Source organism: Opisthocomus hoazin, chromosome 22, assembly GCF_030867145.1.
Source record: "Opisthocomus hoazin isolate bOpiHoa1 chromosome 22, bOpiHoa1.hap1, whole genome shotgun sequence".
NCBI classification, from domain to species: Eukaryota; Metazoa; Chordata; class Aves; order Opisthocomiformes; family Opisthocomidae; genus Opisthocomus; species Opisthocomus hoazin.
The window spans coordinates 6791613-6814825 of NC_134435.1; the positions used below are offsets into that span (position 1 = coordinate 6791613).

At 61.2% G+C, this 23213-nt stretch overlaps 2 protein-coding genes across 5 annotated transcripts; both read right to left on the reverse strand.

The window, feature by feature from the left end:
• Positions 1-117: 117 nt before the first annotated feature.
• On the reverse strand, positions 118-4752 carry CD74 (CD74 molecule). Of its 4 annotated transcripts, none has more exons than XM_075441741.1 (9): positions 4637-4752; positions 3107-3282; positions 2896-2987; positions 2737-2790; positions 2414-2509; positions 2087-2177; positions 1491-1679; positions 1040-1123; positions 118-834 (listed from the first exon to the last, which is right to left on the reverse strand). In XM_075441741.1, the coding sequence occupies exons 1-9, from the start codon at positions 4705-4707 to the stop codon at positions 824-826; spliced, it is 864 nt and encodes a 287-aa protein (XP_075297856.1). In that variant the 5' UTR covers positions 4708-4752; the 3' UTR covers positions 118-823. The 4 variants fall into 4 exon arrangements, with proteins under 4 accessions (XP_075297856.1, XP_075297857.1, XP_075297858.1 ...); XM_075441742.1 differs by having other exon boundaries at positions 1052-1123; positions 4637-4751; XM_075441743.1 differs by lacking the exon at positions 1491-1679 and having other exon boundaries at positions 4637-4748.
• A 6480-nt stretch (positions 4753-11232) lies between these two features.
• Positions 11233-15093, reverse strand: RPS14 (ribosomal protein S14). Its single transcript, XM_075441775.1, has 5 exons — positions 14856-15093; positions 13105-13255; positions 12636-12797; positions 12071-12147; positions 11233-11343 (listed from the first exon to the last, which is right to left on the reverse strand). The coding sequence occupies exons 2-5, from the start codon at positions 13251-13253 to the stop codon at positions 11276-11278; spliced, it is 456 nt and encodes a 151-aa protein (XP_075297890.1). The 5' UTR covers positions 13254-13255; positions 14856-15093; the 3' UTR covers positions 11233-11275.
• Between the last annotated feature and the right edge of the window lie 8120 nt (positions 15094-23213).

Sequence of the window (23213 nt, forward strand, 5' to 3'; positions counted from 1 at the left end):
TGGGGGCACAGATGTCCGAGTGTCTTGGCAGAGATTTTTCTTTTTCCCTTTTTTCTTTAGATTCATTGATTTTTAACACAGGACAGCTGCGAACTGTTTGCAAGTTGCTTACAAGGCTTTCTTATTCAAAAGTTTATTGGAAATAATTAGCTTGTGAGGTCATTTATAAAGGAACTATCGAATATATTGAGAAAAATTAGAAGCCCCTCTGACCTCAGGGTCAGCTCCTCTGCCCGCTGTTACCCACTGCTGCGGCTGTTCTCCAGCCCGGAGGCAGAAGCTGAAGGTGAGCATCTCTCTCTACAGAACTGAGCGCTCCACGAAAAAAAACCCCTCTACTCCAGTAATCTAACAGGGCTGCAGCCTGCGGGGGTCAGTTAAGAAGCTGCTGGAGGTTGTTTTGCTGCCTTTAATGTTCGTGCGGTGTGAGGAAGCATTAGTGGCTCATTCTGCAGCAGGGGTGAGCTCTGCGCCTGCCGCTGCCCGGGTGCTGCGGGATGGGGGACAGCGTTTCTGGGCCTGGGGGACAGCGTTTCTGGGCCTGGGGGACAGCGTTTCTGGGCCTGACGTCGTTGAAATCGCTTTTCCAGCCTGCTTCACCCACCGGCCGAGGGAACGCGTCGTCTCCCGCACTGATGCTGGGGCAGCCGCAGCAGGGCAGGGTGGCAGGCGCTGCCTCGAGGGGCCGGAGCACGCAGGGGTGCCTGCTGTGAATTGTCTCAGGAAAACAGCGTAAAAGCAGAAATGAAATAGAGGGGGGGGGGGGAAAAACCACGGGAGCTGGGATGCTGAAGAAGGGACAGGCATCCGCTGGAGTCCTCTTCTACTTGGCCACTGCGGGGAAAGGAGAAGAGGGAGTCGGTAAGATGGCTCCAGCCCTCCCAAGGCCCAGGCTGCTTTTGCCGTGTCTCCATTGCCACCCCCCACCTCCCCAGCAGTGCTTGGGGGCTGCCGGGGCTCCCGGGGCTGGACCTGTGCCTCCTCCAGCCCCAAGGGCTTCCCCACCACCCCCAGCCCCACCACCGCGCTCAGCCCTCGCCTTTCTCCGCACCCAACTTCAGCATGTCCACCCCGGAGAAGATCTCCTCCGGCTCCGCGGTGGTGGCAGCGGCGGCGGCGGCATCTGCAGAGGGAGGGCAGGAGGTGGGTGCTGGAGCCCTGGGGCTGCCCCATCGCCCACAGCCCTCTGAGAGCAGCAGGGGGGGAGCCTGTGCCCACCCAATGAGCCACGGGCTTGGGGGCAAGGGGCTTGTGGAGAACCTCGCCTGCCTCCCTCCGCTGCCACTGCAGCTGGCCACGGCGGGCCGTGCTCTTTAGGGTCCCCTCCAGCCTTCACATGCTGGGTCCGAAGAGGGGGGGGGATGCTCTCTACAGCTTGGGCACCCTCCTCTCCCTGGCAGCTCTCCTCCTCCCTAATGGCGGGCAGAACGGGGCACGGCCTCCATGCACGCTGCTGGTTCCTCTCCTCCTGCCCCTCCCTGGCGACCTACCCGGGCAGTCCAGCTTTTCCCGAGTGGCAGTGCCCTCAATCCTGGTGCCATTTTTGTAGCAGCACCAGCAGTAGCCCGTGGCGGCATGGCACTGCTTGGGCAGGTAATCGCCGTTCTCATCGCACTGCGGGCGGAAGCGACCCGGCCGGACACCCCCAGAACTGGCCTCCGCCTGGCACTTAGTTTGCACTAGGGCAATAAAAACAGAGGGGAGACAGCGTGAGCCCCCGGGCCCTGCTGCCGCCCCGCAGCCCCGGCGGGAGCTCTTTATCCAGGAGCACTTCAGCTGAACTGCAAAGGCAAAGGAGCTCCACCCCGGTGACCTCTCTAAAGCTCTTGGGCTGGCCAAGGAGAGGATTTGGTGTGGTGCTCCGGCTTTGCAGGCATCTGCTCATCCCAACTGCCCTGCGCAGTGGCTCTGCGATGTCCTAAAGGTCCCCAGCCAGAGGCTCCCCAGGGAGAGAAGAGGTCCCTGACCGGTCGGGACAGAGGTCGGTTGCCTTTGGGAAGCCCCGCGCCAGCTCCTCCCAGGAGGTGGCTTCTCCCGAAGGGCCAGTCCCGACCCTCCCCAGCTCAGCAGCCCCCATCCCCAGTACCTTTCACCGCCGGGATCGCCTTGCGCTCCTTCGGCTTGGGGTTCTTGGCCATTTCAAACAGCAGCCACTTGTGCATCCAGGATTCAAAGGACTGCAACAAGAGGAACCAGCTCATTAAGCGGCGTGGGGGGTGCACCATCGCCGAGCCAAGCCGCCAGCTCCAGCTTGGGCCAAGGAAGGTCGTGAGCACCACCTCCTTCCTCGGGGTGGGAGTAACCCAAGCCGGGCTCAAGCAGGACTTTGTTCTTCCAGGTGAGGACACCCCAGTCCCTCCTCAAAGCGGGGTGCTCCTGGAGGGGGAAGAGTAGGATGGCAGAAAGCACTGACCTTCCAGTCTGCGTCACTCATGGTCTTCTTCAGGCTCTTCAGGTTGTCCATCATGTTGTCCTTCAGGTCTGGGAAGATCTTCCTGGGGTCTCCTTGCTGCAGCGCAACCACAACAGTGAGGGAGGGCAAAGAAAAAGGAGGTGGCAGAGTAAAGCTCTGCTTCTATCAGCCAGATGGACATTGCAGAAGGTCAGGAGCGCCCACCAGCTCTGAGCGCCCCAAGAGACCCAGCCAAGGGACAGTGAGCTGGAAGCGGAGGGTCCCACGGCCTCCCGCAGCGCAGGGGACAGCTACGGGGTCGGTGTGGGAGCAGGGGACCTTACCAGCAGCAGGTGCTTCACTTGGTCCTCAGTTTTGTTGCTAGCAGGGGCCATGTCCTCGAGAGAAAAGGCAAAGGGGCAGCGTGAGTGCGGGGCTGGCAGCAAGCGCCGAGGGCGGCAGGCAGCAGCCAGTGCCACGCAGCGACAGTGGGCATCTCTTACCAGGCTGCCCACGGAGGGGGCAAGAGGCAGGACCCTCATGGCCAGGGGTGTGTTCACCATGGCCATCTTCATCTTGTTCACCGGCTTGGCACCTGCCGAGGAACGAGCGGTGTGAGGGGCGCCGGGCTGGGTGGTCTCGGGGGGGGATGGGGGCCGTGTCATCTCCCCAGCCACCCACCACCACCACACTGGTGCCCGCGGGGCTACTGACTGGCGGGCAGCTTCCTCTGCAGTGCCTCCAGCTGCAGGGTCTGGGAGGTCTTGGTCAGCTTGCTGATCTGCCCGCTCTGCTGGTAGACGAAGTAGATGGTGACGGCCTGGCCGGCGATCAGCAGGGCCACCAGGATGGAGAGCGTGGAGAGGGCGGCTTTGCGGCCCAGCGCGGACCTGCGGCGCGTGGAGAGGGAGCTCAGCCACCGGCAGCGGGAGATGTCCTGCACCCTGCTGTCACCGCCCCCCCAAAAACCCCTCCTGCAGCCCACGTCACCCCCCCCACCCCCCTTCTCCTGGGGGTTTGCAGCCAGACGAATGCAAATTCCCCCGTCGCGGCGTGCAGAAGTGAAATCTCGGCGTGAAGGTCGCTCCTCTGCGCGGGGGGAACCGAAACCCACTGCGGGGGGGGGGGGGTACCCAGGAGCGTGTGGGCACACGGGGGGCTGCAGGCAGGGCACTGCCGGGGGATTTTGGGGCATGGCATCGCTCTGGGCATCGCCTTTTGTGGGACGATGAAGGCACCTGAAGCCTCGCTGGTCCCAGGTGGGGCAGAGGACGTATCTCACGGGATACCGCACTACATTTAATTTTTAAAATTTTGTGCAAAAAGCGAAGGTGTGGGTGCCCCGAGGGCGGGGGCAGCGCGCGGGCAGGCGGCTGTCGCATCGCTGCCATCGCTCTCGGGTGCCGACGGAAGGCGAAGCCAAGCACCACGCAGCCGCCCGCCGTGCTGCCGAGCCTCCCCGGGCCCATCGCGCCCGGTGGGGTGAACGGGGCGATGGCGGGGTGCGGCGGCACCCCCAGGAGCTGCCAGCGGCCTCCGCTGCCCGGCCAGGCCGGGGCACCCATGGGTGCTGCCCGGCTGCTAGCGCTGCCGCAGGCAATGTCCGCAGCCGGACTCGCTGCCCGGTTGTCTGCCTGGTGACTGATGACGTCAGAGAGCCCAGAGTTCTGATTGGCTTGGAGTGTTTGGGGTTCCCCCAAAAAGGTTGGGAGATGGGGGCTGGTTGGGACATGACGGGTGGCCCCACGAAGCTGGCTGGGCTCTGGGTCCAAGCCGTGTCCCCTCCTGCCCCATGGCCATCCTCTGCCCCATAGCCACATCACCGGCCTGCCTGCCCCATAGACGAGCTGTGTGTCTGCCCCACAGCCACGCCGTGCCCTTGTCTGCCCCACAGCCACGCCGTCTGTCCGCCCCACAGCCGCTCTGTGCCCTCGTCTGCCCCACAGCCATCCCTTGAGCCTGTCCGCCCCACAGCCACGCCGTGTGTCCACCCCACAGCCACACCATGCCCTCGTCTGCCCCACAGCCGCTCTGTGCCCTCGTCTGCCCCACAGCCACACCTGAACCCGTCTGCCCCACAGCCATGCCCCCATCCGCCCCAGAGACACGCCGTGACCCCCTCGGCCCCACAGCCCCCCACGCCCCTGCCTGCCCCACAGCCACCGGGTGACCCCCGCTCTGCCCCCTCGGCCCACGTCCCCCTGCCCCACGCCCCGCGGGTGCCCGTGTCCCCGGCGGTGGCACCTCTGGGCGTCCCCGAGGCCGAGCACCCCGCTGCCGCGGTCGGAGATGAGGTCGCGCTGCTCCTCGGCCATGGCTGCGCTGTCGGCACCCCGATGGGCAATGGGCGCCCCGAGTCCCGGCACTGGAAATACCCCCGGGCCCCCACCCTGCCCCGCCGCCCCCGGGGGGGCCCAAAAAATAAAAAACCCATTGGCTGCCGGCACCTGCATCACCTGTTGCCAGGGAGACCTCTGCTCGGCAGGTCTCCGGTCCAGAAATGATGCTGGGACCAGTTGCGAGCACCATGGCCACTTCGGGGGCATCGCATCCCACCGCGCCGCCGCGGGCAGGTCACGACAACCGGCCAGGGGACAGCCGGCGCCGCGGGCCTGGGGGCTGCGGGACCCCCGGGGGGGCCGGGAGCTGGGATGCGGGGTACGGGCTGGGGGAAGCAGGATGGGGACGGTGGGAGGCCATGGGGGAGGAAGGAGGTGGGATGCAGAGGTGGGATGCAGAGGTGGGATGCAGAGGTGGGATGCCCTGGGGAGGGGTCCCCACCCCAAAGGCTCAGCAGGACCCTCGGTGGGGGCATGCCGTGGGGGTACCCCCCCTCCTCACCCACCTTCGCTGCACTTCAGGCCAAACCCCCCCTCGAGGGTCACTTCGGACCCCCCCGGGTGGGGGTGCTTGGGCAGCACCTCTCGGGCGAGGGGTGATGACTGCAGGACCACCAAGCGTTTTCAAGCCCCCCTCCCTCTCGCGGCACCCCCTCGCCCTGCCTGCAGCGGCTTCGGGGGGGCTGAACCCCCAAACTCGAGAGAGGAGAAGCAGCCCCTCGAGGCGGGTGACCCCCAAAGCACCAGTGGGAGTGGGGCGGCGGGGGTCCCCAGCCCACCCCCCAGCCCCCCTAGTGCTCCGTGGGCGAAAGCAGCCACCCACCCCCCCAACGCTGATTTTGGGTGATGTTAGACGAGGGCACAGGGCAGCACGGGGTGACACGGCCCCGACGCCAGCACTGCGGGGCTCGGCCTCGCCGGCCACGCCGTGCCCAGCACCAGGACCCAGCGTGACCGCGGCCAAGGTTCAGCCAAAAGCGAAACTCCGAGCGTGAAATTAAAAGCAATCCACGCCGGCGTCACCGGTCACCGGGCAAACCTCCCCGCGCACGGCCGTGTCAGGCCGGGGCGAGCACGGGCGGGTTCCTTCAGCGTCTCCATCCCTCCTCCCGGGTCAGTCCCGGAGCCTTCCCAACGGCGGGGACGGCACGGCCAGCCCCCGGCAGCGCGGGGTTACGGAAGGATCTAGAAGCGTTGCCCAGGAGCGGGACTGGGGCTCCCAGCAGATGCTGTGTCTGGAGGAGGAGGCGTTGGTGGGACGACGCTCCGGCTTCCCAGGAGGGAATCGCAGCCCCTGCTCGGAGACCGGGCCCGTCCCCAGGCTCACACCCAGACAGGAAAGACCCCGGGGCACCCAGGGGTGCGGGACCCCCTGTCCGAGGGTGTCCACAGCCTCACCCAGGGCACCCAGGGGTGCAGGACCCCCTGCCCGAGGGTCTCCATCCGCTCGCCCCAGGCCACCCACGTCCCCAGCTCCTGTCCCCACCCGCCTTCCTCCCCGGGGGCTATTTTGAAGACAAATAACTTCTCTGCTGCTTTTCAGGTGATGCTGCATTTAGAAACCATCTGAGGAGTTTCGAAAAAAACAAAGGGGGGAAAAAAAAAAAGACAAAAAAAGTAAAAATGCACATAAAACCCTTCCACGGATTTTTCGGCTCTCCCCTCGCTCCCAGCCCGTGGCGGGCACTGGGGGGCCTGGGGGGACGCGGGTTTTGCTCGCGGCCCCAGCCCTTGCTCGGCTCCTCGCATTCCGTGACCGGGCTCAGCCCTGAGGGGAACCAAGGAAACTCTGAACAGGAACTCACAGAGCTGGGCCCGATGCCGCAAACCACAACGGCAGGCGATGAGCTGGGGGGTGGGGGACAGCCCCACTCCCCCTCGGGCAGGCTCTGCCCCGAGCCCCCCGAGCCCCCCACCCAGCTCTGAGCACAGACATTCCCATCAGCTTCTTCAGTGCTTTTTTCCCCCCTCCCACTGCACCTTTTTGCACAGGGCCATGGCACCCAAAGTGTTCTAAGTCTGTAAATTGGTTTTTCTGGGAAGATGCAGCCCTTCTGGCAGAGCAGCGTTCAGCCTGCCGAATCCCCCTGCCCTCCCGTGGCCTGGGGCTGGCACCCGGACCCAGCGCAGCTCATCGTCACCCCACGGCTTCCTATCTGCACAGGTTTTGTGCTGCCCATCAAAAACTTGGCAAGAGCCGTTACAGGAGGCCGGGGAACCCGCTGCCTTTTGGGGGGAAAAGCAGCCATTTGGAGCGGGGAGCAGTCTCAGGGCTCGGCTCAGACCTGGCCACTCGCCGGGGGCCTCGACCCCAGATGGCAGAGCAATTAATTCAGGCGGGGATGCAGAAATAACCCCACGGGCACTCACATGAAGCCGTTCGTTACCAGCCCTCGCAGCCCGCAGCCCCCGCGCAGGCCGACGCTTGGCGAGCGAGCCCCCCCGTCCCACTGCCCGCCAGACGGTACCCCCGGCAGCACAGGATCCACCGCGGGCAGCGGCCGAGCCGCAGGGCTGACCAGCGAATGCAGCCCCTTCTCCGGGGGCTCTGTGGGCTCGGGATGCACTGCAGCCCCCCAGCAGCCCCACGCCTCGGCGGGACGGGCGTCCCTGCCAGGGAGACACTGGGCAGGGGGCAGGAACCGGCAGGAGCCACGAAACCCGTCCACACCGCTCAGCCGGGAGAGCCTTCCGCGCCAGCCAGCCCCGGGACGCGTGCCGGGCAGCCGGCTCTGCGCAGGCAGCCGCCTGGCTCTCCGGTTTCTCTTCCTCATTCGCCATTTCTCTCCTGGGGGGTTTCACACGGGAAGTTGTTTCAAAGACGTCAGGTCAGCTAAGAAATAAAAGCAATTTTTGCCATTTATTGAGCAGCGAGCCCAGGGAACACCCTGCCCAGGGCGAGGGCAGCGAGTGGCACGGGCTGGGCTCGCAGCAGCTTGTCCCAGACGGCAGAGCTCCTGCTGCCAAAGACTGAGGGCTGATAAAGCAAACCCACCTTTCTGCAGCAGGCAGAGCTCCCGCCGCCTGTGCAAGCCCCAGAAAACCTCCCCGAGCAGGGCTGTAGGTCCGCGTTCCTCCTGCCTCGGGTCGGACACGCAGGTCCCCGCGGGTGCTTCAGCAACCGGCTCTCCAGAGCCGAGCGAGGCCAAGGCCACCGTGAAGCTCACCATCTCCGGGTGCCGGCCAGGTCCTGCCGCCCGAGCCTGGCTGAGGAACCTGCCCGCCGGACGGAAAGCCGCGTCCCTTCCCGTGCCTGAGGTGCTCTGCCATGGCGGGCAGCAGCAGGGAGATGGAACTGAGCAGAAAACCACAATAAAACCCACCCAAAGAGACGAGCGGGGGCTGTTAAGTTTCTACCACTGCAAAGCTCCCACCTTGGATTTTACGTTCCTGTAGAGCTTTCCCCAAATACGTGCCCTGTGAAGCAGCCACCTCGATGTCATCTGGGACAGAGTAACACCTACCAGAACAGCAACAGGTTTCACTCTATGTAAGAGTAGATATAAAAAACCATACTGCCCAGCCCTGTGCAGTAACACACACCTCTGCCTGCCGCTCCCCTGCACACCTCTGCCCTGTCCCCCCCCAGTTCAGCTCCATCTCGGCCAAGCCACTGCTGGTTTCGTGCTTTCAGCACCTTCTCCATGCAGAGTTCAAAGAACACTTCCAGTACAGGAAAACAGTGATTTGAAGTGCAAATAGCGCACTTTTTGGACAGTAAGGGGAGTTTATTCCTAAAGTTTTCCATGGCCATATATAAAACTACAAATAAAACACTATGGCCGAGCCAAGGGAGAAGCTGGCTTGGGAATGCCTGTCCAGGCAGAGATTTTTTCCACAGAAAGGGGAAGTCGTGTATTAAGCAACAGCTTGCAGAAAACCCAGCAGCAGTCAGCTCGCTCACAAGCCCAGCTTTCTTTCCCATAGCAGGGACACCTCCAAGAGATCGTGACTCACTTGGAAACCAGAAGCATCCAAGCCGTTTTCACTACACAGACCGAGACGCACTATGGCTGCAGAGCAGGCAGCCTCCTTCCCTCCGCTGTGAAACTCACCCCCTTTCACCGTGCAAGAGCCAGCGCTCGACAGCTGAAGACCAAGCCTGACAGGAGCAACATGACCTGGATCCCACCCAGGCTGAGCAACTTCACCAGAACAGAGACTGCTTTGAGAGCTGAGCACCTCCAACACGGCCAGCCAAAGCCTCCTCTCCCGCGAGGGGAGGGAGGTGCGGGCGGAGCGGGCAGGGGAAGGAATCCCCCGTGAAGCGTTTTCGTAGAACGGTTTGGGTTGGCAGGGACCTTGAAAGGCCATCCAGCCCAACCCCTTGCCATGAGCAGGGACACCTCCCACCAGACCAGGTTGCTCAGAGCTCCATCCAACCCAGCCTTGAATGTTTCCAGGGATGGGGCATCTCCCGCCTCTCTGGGCAACCCGTGCCAGGGCCTCACCACCCTCACAGCGAACAATTTCTTCTTTTAGATCTATCTAATCTGAATCTGCCCTTTTTCAGTTTGAAGCCACCACCCCTTGTCCTATCACCCCACACCCTTGCCAAAAGCCCCTCTCCAGCTCTCTTGCAGGCCCCTTCAGGTTACTGGAAGGCCCCCATCAGGTCTCCCCGCAGCCAGGCTGCCCAGCCCCAGCTCTCCCAGCCTTTCCTCCCAGCAGAGGGGTTCCAGCCCTCGCATCATCGCCGGGGCCTCCTCTGGCCCCACTCCAGCAGCTCCAGGTCTTTCCTGTGCTGAGGGCTGCAGAGCTGGACGCAGGACTCCTGGGGGGTCTCACCAGAGCAGAGCAGAGGGGCAGAATGCCCTCCCTCGCCCTGTGCCCACGCTGCTGGGGATGCAGCCCAGGGCACGGCTGGCCCGCGAGCACACACTGCCATGCCAGCTCACGTCCAGCTTTTCATCTACCAGTACCCCCAAGTCCTTCCCAGCAGGGCTGCTCTCCACCTCTTCATCCCCCAGCCTGTACCAGTAGTAGGGGTTGCCCCGACCCAGGTGCAGGACCTTGCACTTGGCCTTGTTGAACCTCACGAGGCTCACACAGGCCCACTTCTCAGGCTTGTCCAGGTTCCTCCAGATGACATCCCATCCCTCAGGCATGTTGACCACACCACCCAGTTGGGTGTCATCTGCAAACTTGCTGAGGGTGCACTCCATCTCGCTATGTCATTGATGGAGATATTAAACCGCACTGGTTCCAGTACGGACCGCTGAGGGACACCACTTGTCACCGGTGTCCATCTGGACATTGAGCCAGTGACCAATACCCTCTGGATGTGACCATGCACCCAACAGTCCACCCATCAAATCCGTATCCTCCAACCTAGAGAGGAGGGTGTTGTGGGGGACCGTGTCAAAGGCCCTACAGAAGCCCAGACAGATGACATCATAGCTCTTCCCTTGTCCACAGATGCAGCCACTCCATCACAGAAGACCCCGAGGTTGGTCAGGCAGGACTTGCCCTTGATGAAGCTGCGCTAGCTGGTTTTATGATGCAAAGGTAGAGGAAAGAGCCCACGTGAGAGCAGCGAAGTTCTCAAGCCTTGGGATCTGGAGACACACTTTGCCCAAGAGCCCAGGACAGCACAACACGGCCTTCCAGCTTCATTTTATAGGTCACGCACCATCATTTGTGAGAGTATTTGTATCTGCCTTACACTGCGCTAAAAACCCCAAGTTTTTCATCAGTCCTGACACATAACCACTACTTTAACCTGACCACAAGTATTCCTGGACACGTATTTTACAAGGAGCAGATGAGCGCTCACACTCATTGCCAGGAGTCCCACTGAACAGCACGTGACTGCCACAGCGGTGGCGAAGCAGGACGAGCTGTAGCTCCCTCCACAACATCAATGCCACCGACCGCCCACCGCACCGCTGATCACAGGGCAGACCCACGCCGAAACAGGAACTACGCGGAGGGCCGACGTCAAATTCGTTCCTGTGAAAGGGTGACAGTTCGGCAGCGCTCCCCGGAGCAGCAGAAACCACAGCGATTTTAACCATCACCTGGACATCACAAGCATAAAGGAACCCGCCCATCTCAACCTGTACTTCTCCAGTACGGCGAGCCAACGAACCCTCTCTTGGTCCAAAACCCTGCTGCACCCGGGGAAATGACAGAGACGGGAGCAATCTCAAAGCCCTGAGAGCCAGGAACAGAACATTGGCAAAGGTGCACGTGGGCGTTTATTCCAGGTGACGGCAGCGCACTCCGGGGAGGGCAACCATCACCGCAGGAAGCAGGGCGTGACTAAGAAGTGAGGAGTCATCTTTCTTAAATACCTCTGGAAGTATAAATATATAAACAGAGCAGGTGAGGGAGCTGCACGTCCAGTGCTTTCGGGAGCTTTCCCAGCACATGTTCCGAAGCACCTCTGCTGCAGCAGTCCTCACCACCCGAACCAGGAGCCCAGGGTTCGCAGATGTCGTTAAACTGGAGCCACTCAACTTCTGAGCACACCTCAGCAAGGAAACACACAGCCAAGAAGAGGTTTAAAAGAGAGCTTTAATATCGAAAGGTGCAGCATTGTTTACAGACGACGTCCACGGCGACCGCCCTTTCTGCGAGTGCTGTCCGAGGGGATGGGGGTGACATCCTCTGCGGGGACAAGAAAACCCCAACCACCGTGTGACCTGCCAGAGGTACTCCAGGAAACCACATGGGCCCACGCACAGGCGGAGCAGAGGTATCTGTGACCTCGCCGAGGGCACGGCACCCAGGGATTTCAGTGCTTTGGGAGGAAAAATCCCCATCTCCCATCCCACCGAAACCAAGCAGCCCCAGCCTTTCCAAAGAAGCAGAGGGTGCTTGATGTAGCTTTCCGAGCAGCCAACACCGCTGCTTCTTGTGACTCCCCCCCACAGCTTGGGACTCTCCCTCTGGCAGCTGGAGGAATCCAGTTTTTTCTGAGTCACAGCCTTCACCCGACACCAGCCCGGTATTTCCAGGTGGCTGCACGGCCCTGGCACAGCCGCTGTTCCCTCAGAGGGGCACCAGCACCCTGCTGCAGCTGATCCTCATCACGCAGACAGACGCTCGGTCTCTGCTGTCTGCTCATGCCACCTCCTGGCGAACCGTCCATTTAACAACCTGCTTAAATTAAATCACACCTCCAGCAGCATCTGACAGAGGCCAAGGAGAACGCCCCGAAGTCAAACCGTTACACCAAGCGGCATATACGCCTGCAAAGCGCCTTTTGCTAAATAATCCCTCAAAGCTGTTGTGGGGATATTTTGTCTGTCTGGGTTTTTCTGTTTTTAAGCAGCAAGGCTCTGCGCTGACACACCAGGACATGTGCCTAGCTACCGCCTTCTGCATCACTCACCAATGCGGCCGATCTTCATCCCAGATCGGGCCAGAGCTCTCAGGGCTGACTGGGCACCAGGTCCAGGAGTCTTGGTCCTGGAAGAGTGAGTCAGAACCAACAATCCCTTAAACGATTCGTAAGTTTAACAGAGTTCACAAACAACTGACGATGTTAAACTGACAGCTTCCCCAACCCAAAACGTCCAGAAATCACAGCTCACCCTCCTGCTGTCCCCAGACCATTCATCAGCCACCACCAGACACACACACTTCACTGTCACTGCAAGGTGACACATCTCCAGCGCCTCCCCTTCCACTACGGGGTAAGTCAGAGCACACCCCGACCCCACCAACGGAAGACGGCCATTCAGAACTGACTGCAGATGCTCAGCGAGAGGTGACCACGTCTGTCAGTCACCGTACAGTGCGACTGACACCCTTCGGGTCGAGTTTAAAGTCAAATTCCCAGGGTCCATCTACCTTCCCAACGAAGGCAGTGCAAAGAAGGGATGTGGTGCAGTCAGGGACGGTTCTGAGACCGGACAGGTCCTCCGGGAACACTGGGCCCAGCCCCTCCGACGTACCTATTGCCACCGGTAGCACGCAGCTTGATGTGCAGGGCAGTGATGCCCAGCTCCTTGCACCGCTGGGCGACATCCTGGGCCGCCAGCATAGCCGCATAGGGAGAGGACTCGTCTCTGTCCGCCTTCACCTTCATGCCACCAGTCACACGGCAGATGGTTTCCCTACAAAAGGGAAAGATTATGTTCTGAAGAAAAGCCCTTCCTCTTTCCTCCCCACACACCAGCTTCTGGGTACAGACAGAACCTGTTATTTTGAATGTTACTGATCAACAAGCTGCCACCCAGTACCTTGAACAGAAGACTCATCACAGCACACCAAGCCATCTGGTCTGAGCTCACGTACACACACCATCTTATCTGGCGGCTCAAGCTCAGGGACTCTGCGGGAGCCTCCAGCCCAATCCAACTTCTGTTTTCAGAACTGAAGGAGCCAGGTACTGCGGGGAGGTGACCGGCGCTCAGTACTCACTTGCCAGAGAGATCAGTCACGTGGACGAAAGTGTCATTGAAGGAAGCAAAGATATGGCAGACGCCAAACACGTTTTCTCCTTCAGCAACCTGAGGTCCCAAGCTGATGACCTGTTCTTCCTTCTTCTCCTTGCCCTTACGAGGTGCCATTTCTGAACAACAACAAGAGAGACATGTGAGCGGTGGTGGATTTCTCAGCATTCTCTTACAGGATTTTATGAAATTTCCTGCTGCCGCAACCTTTTACCGAGCAATATAAATGAGTTACCACTGGCAAAACACAGGCAGTAACTTCAGGGTGCAGACGGACTTCTCATACCACCCCAGACTCCCCGCTTCGCTGTCTGCTGGCAGACAGGTCACCACACCCCAACTGTTCCATAGCGTCTCTCCTGCTGCACTTCACAGCAGGAGCTACCTAAGCTGTGCTTCAGGGCAGCTGATGTCCCCAAGCACCACCGCAGCAGAGAACGAGGGAGCCCTTTTCCTTGATAACTGGCAATGCTCAGAGCTTCCTCTTGCTCATTTATATGACTTTACAGAAAGAAAACACCTCACCAGTTACTGAAGACCCGGGTACTGTCACAAAGCTCTGCCCCTGCAGACCTTTCAAGTACTAGCTTGGTTCTTCCACGTTATTGGTCTCCTAGCCCCATACAATCATAGAATGCTTTGGGCTGGAAGGGACCTTTAAAGGTCATCTGGTCCAACCCCCCTGCAGTGAGCAGGTACATCTACCACTATGCCAGGCTGCTCGGAGCCCCGTCCAACCTGACCCTGAATGTTTCCAGGGCTGGGGCATCGCCCACCTCTCTGGGCAACCTGTGCCAGTGTTTCACCAACCCCATTGTAAAAAACTTCTTCCTTATATCTAGTCTAAATCTGCTCTCTTTAACTTTTACCTTTATCCCTTGTTCTATCGCTACAGGCCCTGCTAAAAAGTTTCTCTCCATCTTTCTTCTAAGCCCCCCTTAAGCACTGAAAGGCTGCAATAAGGTCTCCCTGGAACCCTCTCTTCCCCAGGCTCCATCCTTGGGACTAGCCCAGGTCAGGCCCCTGAAGCCCACACGCAGCTACGGAAGGCGGCAGACGCGGCACCTGGCACCGCTCGGTCAGGTGGCTGCGGATCCCGAGCGGCCGGTTCCCCGTTGTCGCCCGCTCCAACTGGCGCCTTGCAGCAGAGAAAAGGCCTCACGGCTTCATTCAGGCAACCAGCCCCAGCACGACCTCCTTCCACCCACAGCCCGCCGGTTCCCCCTCCGGGGAGCAGCACCGAGCACCGACTGCACCCCGACAGCCCGGCCCCTTCCCCGCACAGCCAGCCAAAGGCTCCGCGGCCGCTGCCGTCCCCAGCTGGGGCCCGTAACGCCCAGCGACACCCACACGACAGACCGAGCAACACCGGCCCGCCGGCGCTGCACCGCCGCTGTTCACCTCCAAACGCCGAGCCCGCTGCTCTTCACCGCTCACCCGACACCGCGCCGGCCGCTCGGGGCCCAGCGAGCGGGACGAGGCTCGCCCCGCCGCCCGCCCAGCCCAGCCGGGAGCGCCGGGCCTGCCCCGGCCGCCCGGCTACGCCAGTCCCCGGGTCCCCCGCGGCCTAGCGCCGCGCTCCGCCCGCCGCGCCTCCCCGGCGCCGGGAGCGCTGCCCCGCCGAGCCCCGGGCCCCAGGGCGCGGGCGGTGGGCGGGGAGGCAGCAGCGAGGCGCGGGCGGGCGGATGGCGGCGGATTTCGCCGCAGCCCCGCACTCACCTTCGCGTCTGCTCCGGCGGCCGCCACCGGAAAGGAAGCTGCAGGGTCGGGGGGCGGAGGTCACCGCCGCTCACCCGGAAGTGATGGCAGAGGCGGCTGAGGGCCGCGGGGGAAGCGGCGGGTTCCCGCTGGCGGGAGCAGGACTCCGCCCCGCTCCCGCTCCCGCTCCTCACCCCGCCGCGCCGCCCGCCGCCGTGAAACCGTGAACTGCGAGGGCGAGCCGGGTCTTCTGCGTCCCTTCCCAAGATGGCGGCGTCCTCCTGCCCGAGGCCCCTCCCCAAGATGGCGGCAGTCGCTTCCGGAGGGCCCCGCCTCAAGATGGCGGCGGGCGGAGAAAGGCGGCTGGGTGTTTGTGCCCGTGACAGAGACGTGCCTGGAGAGCTTTGGAAACGGGGGCCTGAAGCGGTTTAAAAACACAACTGGAGGGAAATCGGCGCGATGGCAGCTCGCAGCCCGCGGGGCTGGCGCTGAGCCGGGGCACAGGCCGCTCCCCTCGCCCCGCGGCCGGGCGGCTGAGCATGGCGAGGCGTTGCGGGGGTCCGGGCAGCTCCGTGTCCCTGCCGAGCTCAGGCAGGAGCCCCGACTGCAAGGAGGCGTTTGGGAATTGACCCGTAAGGGGATGTGCATGACGGTTTGAATATGTGAAAGTCTGGCGTATTTTCTCTTACGGAGCGATTTTAATGCGTGTAGCTCTCTGCTGGGAGACACGGCTGCCGTGGGCGATGGTGCAGGGACCAACTCCCGCAGCAGTCAGCAGGGGAGACTTGTTCCACCTCTACAGCAAACACAGTGTGAATTTGCCAAGTGTCACGTTAAGGTGGTCCAGCAGGCAAATATTTTCTGGTTCCGACTGATTTAAAAGGGGCAGAGATGGGAAATATCAAAGACCTTTGTAAAACTGGCAGATTGAACCCGACTTCACAGCGCTTGCAGGGCCTGATCGTGCCCGGCTTCCAGGTGCCTGCCCGTGGCGCGGGGCTGCCTCCGGCTCAGCCCTCCGGGAAGCGGAGAGCTCGGAGCCACACGGGGCTGGGTCACGGCTGGCAGACTGGGTGCCCACCCATGGGTGCCTGGGTGGGGAAGGGCGTTCAGATTTCCACTCTGGAGCTGTGTTCAGGGCTGGTCTGACCAGAGGAGAAGCAAGTGGCTGCAGATGTACGAGGGAGGCTCCTTATAACGGCCCCAGTAGCGGGACTGCGCAGTCCAAAGGCCTGAAAACCCATCCTCGGGGAGGGCCCGGCGCCTCTGCTCAACTGACAGCATTGGCCCGTGGGAAACTTCTGTCCCCCCTCTCACACCCATCAGCTCCACAGCTCTGGGGTGCTGCGTGTTTTTAGGGGAGCATCCACATGCCCAGCAAGGCTGATGTCTCTTGGGGTACCTTTTCCCTTCTCTGGCCAAGCATGCCATGTCCATCCAGGGTGCAAACCCCTCAGCTGCCACCAGGGAGAAGAGGTTTGGTCCAGGAGTCTCACGGGTGCCGCTGTAAGGCCTTGGCCACCCTCGCGTGCTCATCTCCTCTCCAGCAGTTGGCTGATGCATCAGAGATCTTCCTGTTTAAATATTGAAGGACAGGCTTTTAAAACACACGTCGACGGGACCGCTGTAATTCCAGCCGGCGGCTCCAGTGACGCTGGCCGTGGCCTGATACGAAGGACGCGGGGAAGGCAGGGACTGGCAGCAGGTCAGCCCTGCAGAGGTCAGCCGGCAGCAGGCTACGTGTGCCGTGGTGCCTGCGGGCGACCGCTCCGAGAAGGATCAGTGGGGAGGGAGGGTTTCTTCCCATGGAGCCACGCGTGCAGGGCAGGCTGTGACGATCTTCCCGAGGCTCGCACCAGCCTGCAGATGTTCCCCTGGAACAGGTGCCAGCCAGAAGCAAGGAAGCGGGCAAGCCTCCACTTATAGGGAAACAGGCTGAAATAACCAGATGAGCTTCTAAAAGAGGAAAAAAAAAAACAACCCAGAGGTTCAGAATCCAGCGCTGCCCTCAGCCCCAAAGCCTGCTGCGAGGCAGGCTGCTCCCAGCCTCTCCAGGCTCCGTGCGGGATGCAGCTTTCTCCACTCCCTGGGAAGAATTCTTTCCTTTCGCTTTGCCTTGCACCAGTCCCGGCATGTCTGCAAGGGGCCTGCCTGCCCTGCAAAATGTTCCTGAGGCTCGAATGCCAGCTCCAGCCAGGCTGTCCCAGCTGCCAAGGACAGCGCTGAGGACCTTCCCCGGCTGGGATGAGCGAGAGGGAGGCACCCGGCAGAGCTGCAAGGATTGCGTCCTCCAGCCTGGCCAGCAAGGATGCTCAGGCCACAGTGGGGCCAGTGCCAAACACGCTGTGTATTTGCTATGAGAAATCCCCCAGATTTAGTTGCTTAATGGGTAATTAACATTCCAGCTGTGCCTTGGTGAGAGCCTCTCCAACCCCTGGGAAACCCACAGACACCGTGACGCTGCAGGCGGATTTCGTAACCCGGCCGGTGACTAAACAAAAACGGAGCCCGAGAGCCAAGGCAGATGGAAACGCTGCTCTCGACCTTTTCTCCTGCCCGGGCTTTGACCCTGCTGGAAACTGGTCCTGGCTGAGAGGGGTCGGTGGGAAGCGACTGGCCTGACGTGCGATGGCCCCGGCTCCGGGCTTCCCGCAAGCAGGAATTTTTGGCACTCAGATGTCACCGTTTCCGTGGCTGCGTCTCGTTCCCACGAGCCACTGGTCCGGTGGCCTTACTGGTGGCCTTGAAACAGAGACTGAAGCTGGACGAGGTCAAAACTCTCCCCAGAGGCCGAGCCCTTGCCATCTGCCTGGTGCGGAGCAGGGTCTGTGGTCGGGGCTCTCACCGGCCAGGTGGGCAACAGCTCCCGGCCCCTCAGACTGGCATCTTTGCTCTAATCGCCCCAGCAAAGAGAAACTCAGGGTCCTGAATGCAGCCGTTCACAGGTAAAAATATAAAATAACCCAAGCTTTTTCATTCGCTTTTAAGGCCGTTTTTAGTTTCACAAAGACAGTTTGTGCATGCACACGTGTAAAATGATGTGTCAGAAACAGGCGTAAGAAGATTAAAAAAGAAATCTCGAACGCTGAAGTTAAAGCACTTAAGGAATTGGCAGAGACTTCAAGAGCCGGCTTCTGGTCCTAATGAAGTCGGTGGAAGTGTTGCCATGGACTTCAAGGGGACCACAATTTGGCTGTAACTCAGTAGGGAGCCGAAGGTGTTGATTAATAAATTGGAGACAATGCGGAGGAAAGCCGCTGAGCTTCTTTCTGACAGATGTGCTGAAGAAGAGCCTGGAAGTTAGAGCGTGTAGGAAAGGAACTGGTTTCCTTTGTGTTTGCAAACAGAAAATAGGGGGGGGGAAAGCTAGCTGATACTCATGTAAAATGGTAGAGCTGGTGTTAATAAATACCAGTGCTTTTCTGAGCAGCTGCCTGTTTCCAGCGAGTAGGTCATTCGTTTTAAAAAAAAAAAAGTACTAGCAAATGCCAGACCGAGCATTCAACAAATTCCTTTTTCTCAGAAGTAATTATTCAGTGGAAAACTTTACCGCTGGAGATTGCGGATTCTGCAGATTGTCCTTGGAGTTTGGTGCGTGCCTTCGATTACTCATTGCTGGCTTTTCGCGCGATGATTTGTGCATGAATCTCCTCGCTAAAGCTCTGCCGGAGGTTAGCGCGGCCTCGGAAAGCAGCTCCCGGTGCAGATGCGTTTTCAGGCTGAGTTTGGAAATCACGTAAGGCTGAAAAAACCCACCAACTTTAATACCCTTTACAGCAGTTCGTAGCTGAAAAACTTCCTGTTTGTCCCTTTTTGTTTTCTGAGCTTTGAAGTAACTTTGGCTTAGGCAAGATACTCAGAGATGTTCAGAGAAAAGGCTTGTGAGGGAAATGTTTAAGGATAAGAAGTCTTCGACTTCAATCAGTGCTTTGGAGTGCATTAGAAAATTTGCAGCCATCATTGTCTGCAATTCTTTGTGTCTCCTTCCCCACGATTTCCTTTCTTCTTTTCTTTTTGTTTGTTTATCTGCCTGCTCCATTTGATTGAAATTGCTTCCTCGCCTCCTGTTCAGTCAGAAGCTCTCGCAGAGCACGCTGCCAAAACCCAACCCAACAGACCTTCCGCCGCGTCTCGTCCCCGCGGGATGGACATGGAACCTGTCCTCACGGGCTGGACACGGAACCTGTCCCCACAGGCTGGACATGGAACCTGTCCCCATGGGCTGGACACGGAACCCGGCAGGGTCTTCTCCATGCACCGCGTCCCCTCTCACGCAGCGGCGAGCCGGGCCGGTTGGCGTGGACCGGAGCGTGTCTGCGCACGCCGGCAGAGCCCGGCAGCCTCCGTGGGGAGGGCAGGGGCAGGAGCGGAGCGGCTGAGCTTCTCTGAGGAATGAAGGGAATTCGCAGGTCCCAGGACAGGCAGCCCCGGCTTGAGCGTGGCGTCAGGGCGGAGAAGCTGAGATGATGCGATGAGACGGTGCTCTGAGGCGACGCGGCCGGGGAGGAGGGCAGGGACGAGCTCAGGCTTAACCGGCTTTGAAAACCCGACCCGAAGGGTGCGCCTGTACCGGGGAGAAGGGGAAAGGGGCTCTGCGGGGTGACACCGGCGTGGCACCCCGGTCCCACCAAGGGCGATACCCGGGCCTCGCAGCTCGGGGCCTGGCGGGAGCGGCGCTGGGCGGCCCGCGGTGTGGTCCCCCCGGGCCCGGCTCTCACCTCCAGGCCGAGGACGGCCGGAGCGGGGGAAGGGCAGCCCCGCCGGTGCCTGCAGCCGCGGCGGCCGGGCCGGGAGCCCAGCGCGGCCCCGGGGCCTGGCGGGGGCCGGCCGGGGCGGGGCCGGGGCGGCGGGCGGGACGCGCCGGGCGGGGCCGGGCCCAGCGGGGCCGAGCGGAGCGGAGCGGGCGGCAGCGGCCTGGCGGAGCGGCGCGGCGCGGCCCGGCCCGGGGGCAGCCAGGTACGGCCCGGCGGGGCGGGGGGCGGCGGCGCGGACAAAGGCGGGCGGCAGCGCGGGCCGGGCCTTGCAGCGCGGGGGGAGCCGGGCCCCGCCGCTCGCCTCAGCCCCCGCGGCTCTCCCCTTCCCCCGGCAGGTTGCCCGCTGCCCTCGGGGGACCGGCGGAGCGAGGGCAGGCCTCCGTGTGCCCCCCCGGTGCCGGGCCGCTGGCTGCCCCCGGAGCGGCTTGGAGGGGGGGGGGGGGGCGAGGCCTCCCGCGGCCCCGCTCCGCAGCAGAGCGAGCCATGCTCCTGAAAAATAATCCTAAAGCTTCGAGGGGGCTGGGGACGGCGCGGCCGAGAGCCGGTGGGACCGGTGCGGCTTGTCCGGGCTGGCTGGGGTCCCCGCGCATCGCCCCGTCGCTCCCTCTGGAAGGGGTCCGAGCGTTGACCCCGCCATTGGGGAACTCCCGGGCCTTTCGTTCATAGCTGCATTTATTTTATCCCCCCCCCCAAATCTTTTGGGTTTTTTCTCGCCCCCGCGGCCGTCGGCTGCCGGTGGGCGCAGCCCGTGATGCTGGGCTCGGCCGCTCTTTGCTGTCGCCTGGAAGGCTCCGCGGTCGCGTCCCGACGCCGCTGCTCTCCCTTGGCGGGATCCCGGGCGGCTGCAGCACGCCGCGGGGCTGCTCTGCTCGCCGGGCTGGGGAGCCGGCGCCTTGCGATGCCGCTTTGTCACCGGCAGCCTGGAAACAGCAGCTCTTCCTGCAGCAAAGCAGCATCTTTGTTACTTTAATCTCGAGAGTGCTTTTTACCGGGGCTGGGCTGGCGCAGAAGGGGAGGCGAGCGGCCCCGCGCCTGCTCCTCTCAGCTGCGCCCGGGGACCACGGCCGAGGAAGTCGTCCTTTTCCAAATAAAACAACCAGGGTGAATTCAATAGGAAATAAGTTCCTTGCTTCAGAGTGAACTTGCCGTGGGTGGAGAAGAAGGAAATTAAACAATAGAAGAAACGTGCGGGGTTTTATATGGCAGGAAAAAAAAAAACACCCCGACCTCGCTGGCCTCTGGCGAGATGGCCGAGCATCTTCCCTTCGCCCGTGTCGGTGCTCCTTTTCGGCAAGGACAGCGATGGTCGCGTTTCCCGACACCCCTCTGTGTCTGGGGCATTGGTGTGGGGAAGCCAGGACCCCCCGCGTTGCTGTCCTGCCGGTCCCCAAGCCACCCTGCAGGGCCACCAGCACGTGCCGTGCCACCCTGCCGGCTGCAGCTCCCAAATTCCTCCCGTCCCGCCCGGAGCTGCCGGCGCGGATGCTGGCCGGAAAGCTCACGCACACGAAGCCTTTCCCTCTTCCTTGGGGAAGCTGGTGGGTCTGGTCTGGTTGTGTGTGAGTGAGCACAGCCAGACGCGCTCTGTATTACAGGTTGGGTTGGGGTTCTCCCTCTTTTCTTTCTGTGCGGCGCTGTCAGTACTCCGGAACAGGTCATATTTAGTGCGCTGGTGGGATAATTTAAACAGAAGAAGAAAGACGCCTCACAAGTCAAAAACTAGGCTGGAACAAAGAGGGAACGATTAATTTTTTTTTCAGTAGCGTGTCACGGTGAAATATCGCACGGCCGAGCGCGTCCCTGCTGCCAAGTGTCACCGGCACCGCCTGCGGGCTCTGGCTTTGTGACCAGGCTCGGCTTTGGGGGCATCTCTGGGTGCCGGGGCTGGGGACGGAGCGCCGTGGGCCCACCGAGCGTCCTGGCTTCTGGAGATGGAGCTGCTCTCTTGCCTCTTCATCCTCTGGGGCAGGGTCACGGAGGGCTTTGCTTGAAAGAAGTTTTGTGGAATTTTACCTCCTAGAGGTGTTTCATTGAGTTGTTTTTTTATTTTTAGCTGTTGAGGTAGAGCCTGCTAGAATGAGGTTAGGACTTAAGGCAGAGAGAGAAGCAAGATATTAAGCTCTTGTATCTCGCGATTGCTTTGTAGCTGAGGAGGGCTGGGGTTCCCAATCCATCTCACCGATCTTTCCAGCCCTGCTCTTGAAGGCGCTTGAGGACCTCAGGAATGCCCTTGGCTTCCTTGTGTGTTTTTGGCCGCGGTAGTGGCATTGCTCTGGGCATTTCTACAGTGTGCCACTGTCACATGTGGACCGGTGGCTTTGGAGCCTGAGACGGGGGAAGGAGGACCTGGCTGGAGGGAAAGCGTGATGCTGTTTTCTTGGAGACCACCTCACAGACCCTGGGGGGCTGTCAGGACTCGGTCCCCAAGTGCCCGTGGGAGATGGAACCCCCCCTCTGCGCCTGTCCCCGGGTGCGGAGGAGCAGGACAGCCCTCGCACGGGGACCCCTGGCAGGGCTCGGTGAGTCACGCAGCGCGGACGCGGGGAGAGGGCGGCCTGCAGCTTATGATTCATGTTGTTTTGCTGCAAAAGCCACTGCCTGCAATGGCAGAGCTTGCAGAAGAAGAATCAATATCGAGCTGCAAATCCTGCAAGTGACTGCTGGCTGGGTGGCGAGGGGGCCGGGGTTGGGGGGGCCTCGGTCGCTGTGTCCTCCCCAAAAGCAGGGCCTTGCTGCAGCCCTCTGCCTGGGGAAGGGGCCAAGATCCTTACAAATATCTGCAGGGTGGGTGTCAGGAGGATGGGGCCAGACTCTTTTCAGTGGTGCCCAGCAACAGGACAAGGGGCAACGGGCTCAAACTGAAGCAGAGGAAGTTCCGTCTGAACACGAGGAAGAACTTCTTTCCTCTGAGGGTGACGGAGCCCTGGCCCAGGCTGCCCAGGGAGGTGGTGGAGTCTCCTTCTCTGGAGATATTCAAGACCCGCCTGGACACGGTCCTGTGCAACCTGCTGTAGGTGACCCTGCTTCGGCACGAGGGTTGGACTAGATGACCCACAGAGGTCCCTTCCAACCCCTACCATTCTGGAATTCTGTGATCCTCAGTGCTACCTTCAGGTGGTCTGAGCCTTCCTGGAGGGATTTAGGAAGGTCAAGATATTCCTGAACGTGGGGTATCCTGGGAGGAGCTGCCCTGGTACTTAAGAGGGGGGCATGCCCAGAGTTCAGTCCTGCTGCTGGTCTGGTCCAAAGCCTTGGAGATGCAGGTTGTCTTGGAGAGAACGAGACTCTCTCCCAGAGGCTCTGCCCTGTTGTTGGCAGGGTACCCGAAACGTCTTGGAGATCTCGTCACTGATGTGAAGTGGGGAAGAAGAAGAAGAAGAAGGAGATTTTGTCTCTCTCAGCTTGGGCATGTTGAGGGTTGGATGTACAGCAAGGGGTGTCCCTCTCGGCTCCCTCTGCCGTGCGGGGAGATGTGTGTGTCGCCCGACAGCTCTGCGTATGGTCCGGAAGGATGACGGCCCCTGGGGTGTCCCTGCTCCTCAGGGCAGCATGCTGCTCTCTTGGCCCTGCCTCCCGTGCCTTGGCCTCGGCAAAACCCAGATACCTTCCAGCTTCTTGTCAGCAT

What these genes read in the sequence shown, in the direction of transcription:
- RPS14 (XM_075441775.1), bottom strand. Translation starts at nt 13,253, where the DNA reads ATGGCACCTCGTAAGGGCAAGGAGAAGAAGGAAGAACAGGTCATCAGC. An exon ending in CGTGCTACCGGTGGCAATAG is followed by an intron (nt 12,148 to 12,635) that starts GTACGTCGGAGG and finishes TCACTCTTCCAG; the next exon opens with GACCAAGACTCCTGGACCTG. An exon ending in GATGAAGATCGGCCGCATTG is followed by an intron (nt 11,344 to 12,070) that starts GTGAGTGATGCA and finishes TTGTCCCCGCAG; the next exon opens with AGGATGTCACCCCCATCCCC.
- CD74 (XM_075441741.1), bottom strand. Translation starts at nt 4,707, where the DNA reads ATGGCCGAGGAGCAGCGCGACCTCATCTCCGACCGCGGCAGCGGGGTG. An exon ending in CCCCCTCCGTGGGCAGCCTG is followed by an intron (nt 2,791 to 2,895) that starts GTAAGAGATGCC and finishes TTTTCTCTCGAG; the next exon opens with GACATGGCCCCTGCTAGCAA. An exon ending in GGCGATCCCGGCGGTGAAAG is followed by an intron (nt 1,680 to 2,086) that starts GTACTGGGGATG and finishes TTATTGCCCTAG; the next exon opens with TGCAAACTAAGTGCCAGGCG.